At 41.1% G+C, this 13,496-nt stretch overlaps 1 protein-coding gene across 2 annotated transcripts in view; it reads right to left on the bottom strand.

The window, feature by feature from the left end:
* CNIH3 (cornichon family AMPA receptor auxiliary protein 3) overlaps positions 1-13,496 on the bottom strand; it is a 172,583-nt gene that overhangs the window by 77,504 nt on the left and 81,583 nt on the right. For both annotated transcript variants that reach the window (XM_043999480.1, XM_043999483.1), the window contains one exon: positions 11,119-11,166. In XM_043999480.1, the coding sequence (XP_043855415.1) occupies positions 11,119-11,166 (48 nt within the window). The remainder of the gene's footprint in view (positions 1-11,118; positions 11,167-13,496) is intronic.

The raw sequence follows: 13,496 nt of genomic DNA, 5'->3' as shown, positions 1-13,496 counted from the left end.
AGTCCCTGCACTTTTACAAGCACTCAAGGTAACAATGCATATCAGATAGTCTTTATTTCATTCCACAGAAAATAGAGAAAACACATAAAGAATTTGCAATAGCCCATAAACAATTTAATTCTCCTCCTCTCCAGTGAATTCCAGCCTACTAGAATCCAATGTGTTGTTGTGCAGTCATTTCAGTTGTGAACAGTTCTCTGTGACCCCATTTGGAGTTTTCTTGGCAAAGATACTGGAGTGGTTTGCCATTTCCTTCTACAGCTCATTTTACAGATGAGGAAACTGAGGCAACCTGGGTTACACAGCAAGTTAAGTGTCTGAGGACATATTTGAACTCATGAACATGAGTCTTCCTAATTCCAATCCCAGTGCTTTATCCACTACACCATCCCCCAGGACCCAATGTAGTACACTGGATTCATGGGCCCACCTTTTGATTTAGACTCCCCTTAAAAGAAAAGGAATTTGAGCTTTTTAGATTAGTAGCTTATTGATATTCTAGTGATTCCCACTTCCACCATAGAGACACATATAGGCATTCAGCCTTATCGTACTACCCTGAAGGTTTGGACTCTCCTCATGGAAGAAAATTAATTGGGGATGCTAAACAGGGAACTTCTGGTATTCCAATGAGTTTCACTTTCACTCCAAAGACCCAGACAGATATCCCCACAAAGTGGAAAATAATTTGAGATTTCTGGAGAATCAACCCACTAGACTTAGATGGTCTATAGCAGAGGGAAAAGACCAATTATTGTTTTCTCCCTCTATCAAAGATTTAGTCTCTTGCTGCTCCTCCAGCTCCATGAATGATCCCCCTTCCCCCAAAAAACTCACAAAGTCCATGAACTTACCTCCTCTTGCTAGAAGTCTGAGCTCCTCAGCCACATGTTTCCCCTCCCCACAGATGACATCTTTCAGAATGAAAAGTTACCCCACTGTCTCTCCCAGACTGGGGCCAGGAATGTGGGCACCAGGTCCTCCCTCCTTACCTTAGCCTCACAGAGTCCTTCTCTTTCTTTAATGTGTGAAGCCTCTTCTATTCCCTCAGTGACTAGTGTTCTCCCTCCCAAACCACCTGCTATCTAACTCCTTTCTATTTATCATGTACAAATGTATCCCTGTATGTCTCCCCTATTAGAATAGAAGCTCTTGGGTGGCTAGGTGGCTCAGTGGATAAAGCACCGGCCCTGGATTCAGGAGTTCCTGAGTTCAAATCTGGCCTCAGACACTTGACACTTACTGGCTGTGTGACCCTGGGCAATTCACTTAACCCCCATTGCCCCGCAAAAAACAAAAAAAAAACAAAAACAGAATAGAAGCTCTTTGTGAGTAGGGATTGTTTTATTCCTGGCACTGGTATCCCTAGCATCTAGCACAGTGCCTGACATGTAGTAGGTGCTTCATAAAGACTTGTTGATTGCTCAGTCAATCGACTGATTAAGACTGATAGGAAATCTTGTTTTGGGTTACATTGCTGAGAACACATGCAATTCCCATGTGTCTTTGCTCCAAGGCATCCAATTATCTTTCCCAGGGGAAGTATTTCCTTTATCCACACCCACCTCTAAATCTTCCAGGGCCTACATTTGGTCTTAGCCTTGACACAATCTGATCCATGTTCCAAAAGAGAGGAATAAAAAGCCAGAAAAAGTATCTTTTTATAGCCCAGCACAAAAGGAGCCAATCGATTTGTCTCCAATTGATGAGCTACCAAGAAGTCCCTAGCTTAGGTTTACACACTGAAAGGTCAACAAGGTGACCAGGACTGACCTCCTCCCCCCAATTTAACCAAAGCAATGAGAAGGGTTGATCTGAGCTTAGCTACACCATAGGAACTCAACAGTGGTTGTCTGTTTTTCTCTGATGCTTGTACCCAGTCTGACTACACCTTTTGCATAATACTTTAGGGTACATGAAACCCAGATTAAGAACCCCTGTTTTAGAAAGCTGGAGTGGAATAGGACCAAAAACCATAAACGCTAGAGGAAATAAGAAAGCAAGCAGAGAATAACAAATCCCTAGAGCTAAAAGGAAGGTTGTGATATCTAATACTTATGTCTTGTTTCATATGACATGGGCAAACCTAAGCTACCCAGCATAATTGACTTTCTTATTTAGCATAGTAGAGTGAACATCCGACTTAGACTCAAGGGATCTGAGTTCAAGGCCCAGCTTTGACACATCACAAACTGAGTGATCATGACCAAGTCACCTCAATTCTCCAACTTTGAGTTTCTTCATTTATAAAATAGGGCTGAAAATACTTGGGCTACCTACCTCACAAAATTCTTCTGAGAAAAGTTAACAAAGCTAAGCTCTTTATGAGTTATTATTTAATATGAAAGATATCTAGGGACAAAGATTTTGGCACCTCTTTGGCTAGACTATTCCAGTATTTAATTGTTATTGGGGTTAAGAAATTTAGGTGCCCTTTTTGTTTGTTTCCCATCACTTTCATATGAACCTCCCATCTCATTCGATTGGCAGCCATGTAAGCCATGTGTCTTCTGTGTATCTTCTTGAAATGAAGCATAGCAAGTCAAGGTCCTTCTTAGAATGTTTTCATTCACTTGAAGAGTCATTAACCTAGGACCTATCAGGGCTGGAGACAAGGTGGTAGAGGAAAGACATTAACCTCTCAGAGCTCCCCACATGATCACAAAAAAAAAAAACCCTGCAAATAATGCCATTAGGCAATTCCTGGAGTGGCAGAACCCACAAAAGGATGGGGTGAGATCATTTTCCAGCCAAAAACAGCTTAGAAGGTTGGCAGGAAAGGTCTGTTGTACCGGGGTGAGAGTGCAGCACAGCACCACAGCACGTGTGCAGATCCAGCCCCAGGCTGACTGCACCAGAGAAAGAGACCCCCTGAGCCTCTGAATCAGCTGCAGGGGTGGCTTCTTCTGGAACTAAGCTCACGGATTGGTGAGAGGGCTGAGCAGCTGGCCAGGGGGAGATTACAGGGGTCTCTGCTGGCTCTGGGGCAGAACTTGGTTGTTTAGGTCATGCTGGGAAACAGGAAGCAGTCTTGAGTGGCAGGCCCAGGTGGGAAAGGGGCGCAGGCTCACCCGGAGCTTACAACCACTGTTAAACAGAATTTTATTTCTGGGTTAAAGAGCAAGTAGTCTTATAGTTATTTACAGACCAGAGCACAGGCCAGTTAAGTGGAGAACCTGCCTCTCCTTAAATCGTACCACCACGGACCCCCTGAAGCTTGGGACAGTGCATCCTGGAAGTAGAGCCCCACTTTAAGAAGGAGTAAAAAGTCAAGAAATAGGTTAGCAAAATAAACAGACAGAAAAAATGCAGACCATAGAAAGTTTCTTTGGTGATAAGGAAGATCAAGGTGCACCTTCAGAAGAGGATAGCAAGGTCAGGGGTCTGACATCCAAAGCTTCCAAGAAAAATATGCACTGGTCTGAGGTCATAGAAGGACTCTAAAAAGACTTTGAAGATAAAGTAAGAGATGTAGAGGAAAAAATGGAAAGAGAAATGAGAGTGATGCAGGAGGGTCATAGGAAAAAGTCAACAGCTTAAAAAGTCAAATGGAAAAGCTCTCTGATGAAAATAATTGCTTAAGAATTAGGATTGAGCAAATGGAAGCTAATGACTTTATGAGAAATCAAGACACAGTAAAGCAAATACAATGAATGAAAAAAATAGAGGGCAATGTTAAATATCTACTTGGAAAAACAGCTAACCTAGAAAATAAAGACAGGAGAGATAATGTGAAAATTATTGGACTACCTGAAAACCATGATAAAAAAAAAAGAGCTTAGACATCATTTTCCAAGAGACTCTCAGGGAAAATTGCCCTGATATTCTAGAAGCAGAAGGTAAAATAGAAACTGAAAGAATCCACCAATAACCTCCTGAAAGAGATCCCAAAAGGAAAACTTTCAGGAATATTATAGCCAAATTCCAGAATTCCAAGGTGAAGGAGAAAATATTGCAAGTAGCCAGAAAGAAATAATTCAAGTACTGTGGAGCTATAGTCAGGATGACACAAGATCTAGCAGCTTCTACATTAAAGAATCAGAAGGCATGGAATATAATATTCTGGAGGGCAAAGGAACTGGGACTACAACCTAAAATCACCTACCCAGCAAAACAGAGTATAATCTTTCAGGGGAAAAAATGAGACTTTGATGAAAAAGAGGACTTTCAGGCATTTGTGATGAAAAGACCTGAACTGAATAGAAAATTTGACTTTCAAATACAAGGTCCTCGAGAAGCATAAAAAGGTAAACAGGAAAAAGAAATTATGAAGGATATTAAAAGGTCAAAATGCTTACATTCCTACATGGGAAGATGATACTTCTAACTCATAAGAGCTTTCTCAGTATTAGGGCAGCTGAAAGGAATAAATTTAGACAGAGGGCACAGGTGGGAATTGATTATGAAGGGATGATATCTGTAAAGCATTTATTTTTGTTTATCATTTTTTGTGGGGCCATCAGGGTTGGGTGGCATGCCCAGGGTCGAGTACCTGGTGAGTGGCTTGTGTCTGAGGCCAGATTTTGGGCTCAGGTCCTTCTGGGTCCAGGGCAGGTGCTTTGTCCACTGTATCACCTAGTTGCCCCATGATGACATCTTTAAAATAAAATTAAAGGGTGAGAAGATTGCACTGGGAGAAAGGGAAAGGGAGAGATGAAATGGGGTAAAATATCTCACATAAAAGAAGCAAGAAAAATCTTATGGAGTAGAGGGGAAGATGAAGGAGGAACGGGGAAATGAATGAGCCTTACAATCATCAGAATTGGATCAAAGAGGGAATAACATACACACTTAAGTGGGTATAGTAATATATCTTGTCCTGTGGGAAAGTGGGAGGGGAAGGAGATAAGGGGGAAGGGGTGAAGGAAGGAAGGGAAGATGGGGGAGGGGCAGTCAGAAGTAAAACACTTTTGAGGAGGGATAGGGTAAAAGAAGATAGAAAATAGAAGAAATATCATGGGGAGCAAATAGGATGGGGAGAAATACAGCTAGAAATAGTAACTGGTGGAAAATTTCAAAGCAGAGGCAAGAGCAATGTAAGATGATGATGAGGATGGTGATGATGGTACTTACTTTGCTGGGCTATTGTGAAGAAATTTTTTTTGTTAGGTATAAGGTACTATATAAATGTTAGCTATTATTGTTGTTGCAATAATCAAACTCATAGATGTCTTGTAAGGAAACCTCCCTTTAAAGTATTATATAAATATAGTTTACTATAAAAAAAAAGATGAACAGATGCTATCAGAAAAACCTGGAAAGACTTACATGAGCTGATGCAAAGTGAAATGTACTGTATACAAAATAATGGCAATATTGTAAGGTGATCTGCTGTGAATGACTTAGTTATTTTCAGCAATGCAATGATCCAAGACAACTCTGAAGGACTTATGAAAAAAAATCCATGTACAGAGAAATAACTGATGATATCTGAATGCAGATGAAAGTATATTTTTGTTGTTGTTAGTTCCTTTTTCTAAAGTTTCTTTGTCTGAGATGTTTTGCATGACTGCATATGTATAACTTATATTGAATTGCTTGAGTTCTTAAGGGGGAGGGAGGGAGGAAGAGAATTTGGAACACAAAGTTTTAAAAAGCAATGTTACAGGGCAACTAGGTGGCACAGTGGATAGAGCACTGGCCCTGGATTCAGGAGGACCTGAGTTCAAATCCAGCCTCAGACACTTGACATTTGCTAGCTGTGTGACCCTGGGCAAGTCACTTAACCCCAATTGCCTCACCAAAAAAAAAATCAATGTTACAATTTGTTTTTACATGTAAGGTGGGGGAAAATTCTAAATAAATAAATAATCATTAACCCACATCTTCTAATTCCAAAATGATTCCCTAACCAGGGGGTTGAGAGCATATTTGTCAAACTTTTTTCTCTTAAATCCAGGTTGCAGAGCCCCCAACATGGTCTTCCCAGAGAATGCCAAACAAGGAACCAGTGACTTTTGCCATAGGAAAAAAAATGAATCATCATAAGAACAAGTTGAAAGAAGAATCCTACAGCTCAGACAATTACCCAAAGAACACATTTTCTGATAATTATAGTGCTAAAAATGGCTCGGCTCTGAAAATCCCTTCCTTTCTCCCAGGCAAGCTGAGGAGGTGGTTTGACAACACTCAGTAGTGGAGATGCTGAACATTCTGGGGTGTTTAGGAGACTAGTTCCAAGAAATTTCTTGGAAGGTACCAGTTCCCAGACGGTGGTGATGCTGACTGGATAGATCACCCCCAGTTCTCCCACACATATACAAGCCTTTGCAACACTGAACCCTCCAGCTCATTCATAAGGAGACAAACCTAAAAGGACACAAGACACAGGACTAGCCTTACCTCATGAAGAGAGGATCATGATGATCACGTAGGTTCTGAAGTTGAAAGGGACCTCGAAGGCCATTTAGTTGTCCCTTCATTTTATAAAAGAGAAGATACAGATCCAGAGAAGAGAAGGGGCTTCCTCAAGGTCACAGAGGCTATAATAGTTCTCTTTGAGAATTAAGGACAAACAAGGGATAGACCTGGGATTCAGCTCCATCTAGCTGATTAATCTTTCTGTTATATTTCATTGTCCTTCAAGCCACCTCCCTCATTTCCCTTAAGAAAGAAAAGATTCTAAAGGTAGAGTCATTCAGACTCAGGACACCTTACCTTGCTGCGTCTACTGCATTCAGTATATGTGCTTGGAATTGTGGTTAGAGAGTGGGGAGTGAAAAATTGGCTTTGGGGAAGAGGTAAATTGCCAGCTACCTGGATTAATGATGCATGGGTGGAAAAGGTGGTAAGGTTAGAACCCTGGTGGACAGCAGCAGAGGAAGGAATCGGGGCAGAGGAGACCTAGAGACCTAGAGAAATGTGGAATCATTGAGTATGGGTGAATGACAATGAATCTGAAATAGAAAAAGGTTAGCCAAAATAAAAAGAGGTTTTTTTCAAAAGCTGCCTGAAACTAGATCTGTTATCTCCATAGGTATCGCAAACTGTATATAAATAAATACATGATGGAGCCCCTACTAAAATTCACAACTGAAGAAGGCAGACCTCAGAATGATGCACTCCTTTAGGGCTAGGCAAGAACAACAACCATTGAAACTGGGAGTAACCAGCAAATGATGGAGCAATAAGGTCAGTCCTGCAAAGCTAATACATGGGTTCACCAAGGCTGTGACCCTGCCTTCCTTCCTCATTCTGCCTCCTGCCAGAGAATGCAGAAGGGAAGCCCATTCTGAGTGTCAATAATAAGAAAAATAACACAGGGTTTGCTTAACTGTCTTCATTTAACTCTGCCCGGAGGCCATGACATTGAGTTGTGTGTCAGACAAAGAATGGAATGATAAGTGGCTAAAGGAAAAGGGTGAGTGGTGCCAAGCACCTCTGCAGGGGAGAACCATTAGCAAAATTATAATGACTCTCTGGTATACACCTAATTCCAAATCATAGGATTTAAAGATGGAAAGGACCTTAAGAATTATCAAGTCCAAACTTATATTGAATTGCTTGAGCTCTTAAGGTGGGGGCGGGGGACAGGGAGGGAGGAAGAGAATTTGGAACACAAATTTTAAAAATTGATGTTAAAATTTGTTTTTACATGTAATTTGGGGAAAATAAAATTTTAAATAAAGAATTATCCAGTCCAAAGCCCTTATTTTACATGTGAAGGAAAGAGAACCCTAGAGGCAAAGTAACAAAAGTGAGAGGCAATGTGATACAATGGAAAGAGCCCTGAGAGCATTGGTTCAAATCCCAAGTGTACCACTTACAAGGAGTGTATCACTTAACCTTTATGAGCCTCAGTTTCCTCATCTATAAAATCAGAGCACTAAACTACATGATTTCTAAGGTCACTTTAAATCCTGACCCTGCCATTTATTATCTTGACCTTGGAAAGTCACTTAAGTCATTTTACTAAGTGCTATGTGTCTGGCACTGTACTAAACAGAACTAGGAATACAAATTCAAGCAAAAAATAAAATCCTTGCCCTGAAGAAGCTGACATTTTAATGAAGGGAGGGAAGGTGGAAGGAAGGGAGAGAGAAAAGGAGAGGGAAAAAAAGAAAAAGGAGAGGAGAGGAGAGGAGAGGAGAGGAGAGGAGAGGAGAGGAGAGGAGAGGAGAGGAGAGGAGAGGAGAGAAGAGGAGAGAAGAGGAGAGGAGAGGAGAGGAGAGGAGAGGAGAGGAGAGGAGAGGAGAGGAGAGGAGAGGAGAGGAGAGGAGAGGAGAGGAGAGGAGAGGAGAGGAGAGGAGAGGAGAGGAGAGGAGAGGAGAGGAGAGGAGAGAAGAGAAGAGGAGAGGAGAGAAGAGAAGAGAAGAGAAGAGAAGAGAAGAGAAGAGAAGAGAAGAGAAGAGAAGAGAAGAGAAGAGAAGAGAAGAGAAGAGAAGAGAAGAGAAGAGAAGAGAAGAGAAGAGAAGAGAAGAGAAGAGAAGAGAAGAGAAGAGAAGAGAAGAGGAGAACCCAAGCAGGGACATGGTGAAGAAGTTGAGAAAGGAGCAAGAAGCAGAATGAAGGAGTATTGAGGAGTGGTTGTCCTGGGCATTTCCTCAAAATGGAGGTTCTAGGAGGAATTTAACCATTCTGGACCTCAGTTTCCTCATCTGTAAAATGAGAGGGTTGGGCTAGATTAGTGGTGTGAAACTTTAATAGAAAAAGGGCCTCTAATCTGTACATAAGAATCCCTGAAGTCCACATACTATTTTTGTTGTGTTGTTTTCAATCATGACTGAGTGTGACCCTATTTGGGGTTTTCTTGTCAAAGATACTGAAATAATTTGCCATTTTCTTCTCCAGTTCATTTTACAGATGAGGAACTGATGCAAGCAGGGTTAAGTGACTTGCCCAGGGTCACATAGCTAGTAAGTTTCTGAGGCCAGACTAAAATTCAGATCTTCCTGACTCCAGGCCCTGCACTGTATCCACTGTACTGGCCTTCACATATTGACTTAATTTTAAACTATGATATTATCTTTGCTTTATTGTATTTTTAAATCTTATTTTATTAAATATTTCCCAATTTCATTTTAACCTGGCTCAGGCCATCTAGGGAGTGTTGCAGGCCATATGCTGCCCAGTGTTTGATACCTCTAGACTGGATGACCTGCTAGGTCCCTTCTACTTCTAAATCTATAATCCTAAGTGCCAGATCTGGGATTCAAATCCATGCCCTGACATTTTAAAGCCTGTGCTTTTTGTTCTGTTGGGGCAAAGTATCTCCTTTTTGATTCATATGGTAGGATACCACTGCCAAATAAATCTATCACAACAGAGAAATTATAGAGGTGAAAACCCTAGGTTTTATATGTTTAAGCACAGGTTCGAGAAGTAGAAAAATAACCCCAAACAAAGATTAGGATGCTAATGAAGCTTTTTATAGACAAAATAACATCAGAGAGAGAAATAATTTTTTTCTATATGGCAATCTAGTATATTTTCTTAAGCCATAAATTTGGAACAAACTTAGTTAAACAGAATCATAACCTCATACATCCCCTAAGGAAATCTAGTTAAACAGAGTCTATGGGTAAACTAAGTCAGTTTCCCAAAGTCTCAGAGCCAGAAGAATCCTTCTGCAAATAGCTAAGTCACTTTAGGAAGCTCAAATTCACCTTTGGCTTCTTATGTGAGGAATGTCAAAAAGTCTTCCCTTAATTTTATCATTACATGAGTCAAATTTTCACCAGGTCAGGTTAATTTTCAAAAGAAAGAAGCTTCAGTTAACCAAATGTTCCAGGACAAATGGCATAATAAAGTTGAATAAAAGAAAATGAAAAATAATCGCCTCAGTACTTAACTACATTGCCTCCACTTTCTATGAGTTCTTTAGGTCATACTTTATGCCTTGTTCAAAAGCACATCCATCTAAATGGCTTAATTTAGCCTACCTTCACTATGAAATGGAAAATATAGAATGCAAATATCATTGAGGAGGTGCAAATTCAGTTTCATTTATTAATGTTCATGGTTCACCAATAGACAAAGTACCTTCAGTTATAGGAACCACAATTATCTTATTGATTTGAAGCATGGAGAAAGAAAAATTAATGGCTTTTCAAATTCTTCCCTTCTGTAGACAACTGTCCTCTCCTTCATTCCTAGTGGGATTTGATCAAATCTTTTTTGACCAATCACTTTCCTTATAACCAAAAGTGCCTTTCACACTGCCCTTTGGTTTGAAATTCCAGGAGCCATTGTTAGACCTATTGCATACTCTTGGTATCATAAATTTAGGTTGAGAAGGGACCTTAAAGGTTTTCTAGGTCAACCTTATCATTTTACAGTTGAGGAAACCAAGGCCCATAAAGGTTAAATGATTTGCCATTGTCAAAGTAGTAAGTAACAAGGCAGGATTTGAACCCAAGACTCTGATTCCTTATCCTGGACTCTTTCTCCTAACTTTATCACTCCTCTCAGCCCCTTTAACTGAAGGAACAGTCTCACTCTTAATTAATCAGCCATCATTGTCCCAGCAACATTCCTAAGTCCTTTCAAGTTGGACATTCCATCCAGGGTGTGAAAGCTATCCATGCATGTATGTGACCACTTACTGGCATAGCAGCCATCTCCTGATTCTCACTCAGTTCTAAAATCTCGTATCCTTCTTTGAATGGCACAGGAGCCCCCCAAAAGAGAAGCAAATGTGTCACACTTTAATCACAAGCTATATCCCCAAAGAAGCTACTAATCAGTTGCTTGAATACAGTGACAAGTTATAAACACACACAAAAAGCCTGGCTTCTAATCATGGAATCATTAAGGGGGAATAGGCCTTGTTTTTAGAGCAAATCGAACACTGAGAGATAACTACAAGAACAGAGTGAAGCAAAATCAGTTGTACCACCATCCATCACTACACAAAGGAAAAAAAGATTATTAAACTCAGCCCCAGGGCACTTGCAAATAGCCAGTATTATCCTGACACTTTGATTGATGTTTCCCCCTTCTAATTAGATTTCCTTTGTCTCTCAAGGTTTCCCAAGTTCTGATTTTAAGGCCCCAGCTTGGCCCTTTTGGGAGATACAGCCTGAACTGAGCAAGGTATGTTTGCTCTAAATATCCACCATCTTTCCTGCCTCATGTGAATCTCACAACCAGGGCCACCAATGTTCTACACATACTCACTTTTCTCAAAAGGAAGCAGATGCGTTCGATGTTTCTCAGCCGTTCCCTCTGTGAAAGGGCACACAAGAAAGAAAAGACAGAGGTTAGAGTTCTCCAAAAATATCACACATAGTTAGCATGTACCAGGGGAAAAAAAGCCATTTAACACCCCCCCCCCCAAAAAGGGTACCCAGTAAGGTTAATTGACTTGCCACGGTCAGAATAGTAAATGGCAAAATTAGGATTTGAACCCAGGTCCTGTGATGACCCCAAAGTTCTCCCAGATTTAAGCCATACCCAACCCACATGCAGATTTAAGCATATGTCTGAATCATATTTAACCAAGCCCCTCCCCATAATCACATGCGCAATTAAGAATTTTTTTAAGCTCAATGGTCCACACAACATGGATGGAGTCAAGTTAAAAGGCAGTTATTAAGTGCTTGCTATAAGCCAGGCACTTTGCTAAGCATTATGAATAAAAATACAAGCAAAAATAAAGACAGTCCCTTACCTCAAGGAGCCTACATTCTAATGGGAGAAGACAACACATAATAATAAAAAGTTGAAACTGCAGGGAAGGGGGTTGGGAGGGACGGTTCCCTAACTCTTGCATGGTGTCCAAGTCAGGAGAATAAAGCATGGCTGCTCTAGGCCTGCCCTAAAAACAGAGGTTCTGAGAGGGACTCACCAATAGAAGAAAGGGACCCCAGGGGTGGAGGGAGAAAGCAGCTGAAGCATGAAAGCAAGGCCTACAGAGTGACATATGACTGGACTCGGCCCTTCCTCAAAAGGAAGGTTTCAGGGCCAGCAGAATTCTTCTCTGTTATTTTCTTTGATAGTTGAATGTGTTGCTTCATATATAGCTCAGAGGAAAATATCCTAGGGTCATAGGCTTCGAGCTGGAAAGGACCACAGAATCCAACCCCTTCATTTTACAAATGAGGAAACCAAGGCCTGGAAAAGTTACATGGTTTGCCCACGGTCACATAGGGAGAAAGTGACAAAAGTAGGATTTGAACTCAGGCCCTCTAATGCCAAAGCCAGTGCTCTCTCCCATATACCATGCTGCCTCTTTCTTTCTCTGAGTTTGAGCAAGTCATTTGCCTTCTGTGGGCCTCAGTTTCCTCAAGTGAAAAATGAGGGGGTTAGACTAGATCAGGCTTTCTTAACCTAAGGTTCATGGGTCTAGGAAAAGATTTCTGGAGATCTATGATTTTTATTTTAATTTTTTTTTTTTTAGTGAGGCAAGTGGGGTTAAGTGACTTGCCCAGGGTCACACAGCTAGTAAGTGTTAAGTGTCTGAGGCTGGATTTGAACTCAGGTACTCCTGACCCCAGGGCCAGTGCTCTATCCACTGCACCACCTAGCTACCCCTAGATCTATGATTTTTAAAAAATATTTTGAAAACTATACTTCAAAATAATTGGTTTCCTTTTTGATGGCTGTATTTAAAGGTATTCTTCTGAGAAGGGGTCCATAGGTTGTACGAGCTGTGCCAAAGGGATCCCAAAAGAAGGTTAAGACCCCCTAGACTACAGCCCTCCCGGATCTAAATCTCTTCTTCTACATGAAGAAGTCTTCTGGTGAGCTCCAAGACTTCCAACAGATTCCCCCGATCTCAGTGTCCTTCAGTATCGATGGCCAATGCTGAAAGTCCCTCTCCACCCTTCTCCAAAGTGAAGAATCTAGGTGTCTTTCTCTGGTGTCATGTGCACTCTTGGGAACCTAATTGCAGAGCCAACATCACCTGTCTCTGAAGCTTCCTAAGGCCTTCTGCCTGCCCTGCCTTAGGGAATTTCCATTTTAATGTCTCAGCAAATTAGAAAGAACAGGATGTGCCAGGGCTAGTCTTTAATGCAGAACAAGTTCCCTTGCCTCTTAGTTTTAGCCTTCCAAAGTAGGAGGGGGGAAAAGTCAATCTGCCCATTAAATTAAACTCCAATAGTTTTCTCAGACTCAGACTAAGAGTCTCTTAAGAGATCATAATTTATCTCCAAAGCCTAGCTCATGGTTAAGTGAAGAGGCCCTGTGGCAGAAGGGCAGGCAACATGGGTTACAATGCACTCACTGAGTGACCCCTTCATCTTCTTGCAGGGGTGTTTCATAATACCAGATACCATCTTGAGTACACCTATGCTACTTGCCACAGTAAGTTCCATCAGGATGTGGCAGAAAGTGATGGGCCTCTTACTAGCTGTGTAACTCTGGTCAAGTCACTTAACCCCAATTAGCTCACCAAAAAAAATAAATAAATAAAAAGTGTTGAGCCTGACTCGGGTAATCAGGAGATACTTGGGTTCAAATTCTGTTTCTGACATTTACTATCTGTAGCACCATGGCCAAATTACTTAATCTCTGTGAGCCTCCTCTGTTGTTGTTTGTCTTTCATTCTGGAA

Source organism: Dromiciops gliroides, chromosome 4, assembly GCF_019393635.1.
Source record: "Dromiciops gliroides isolate mDroGli1 chromosome 4, mDroGli1.pri, whole genome shotgun sequence".
Classification (NCBI taxonomy): domain Eukaryota; kingdom Metazoa; phylum Chordata; class Mammalia; order Microbiotheria; family Microbiotheriidae; genus Dromiciops; species Dromiciops gliroides.
This window is presented reverse-complemented; position numbering and strand designations above follow the sequence as displayed.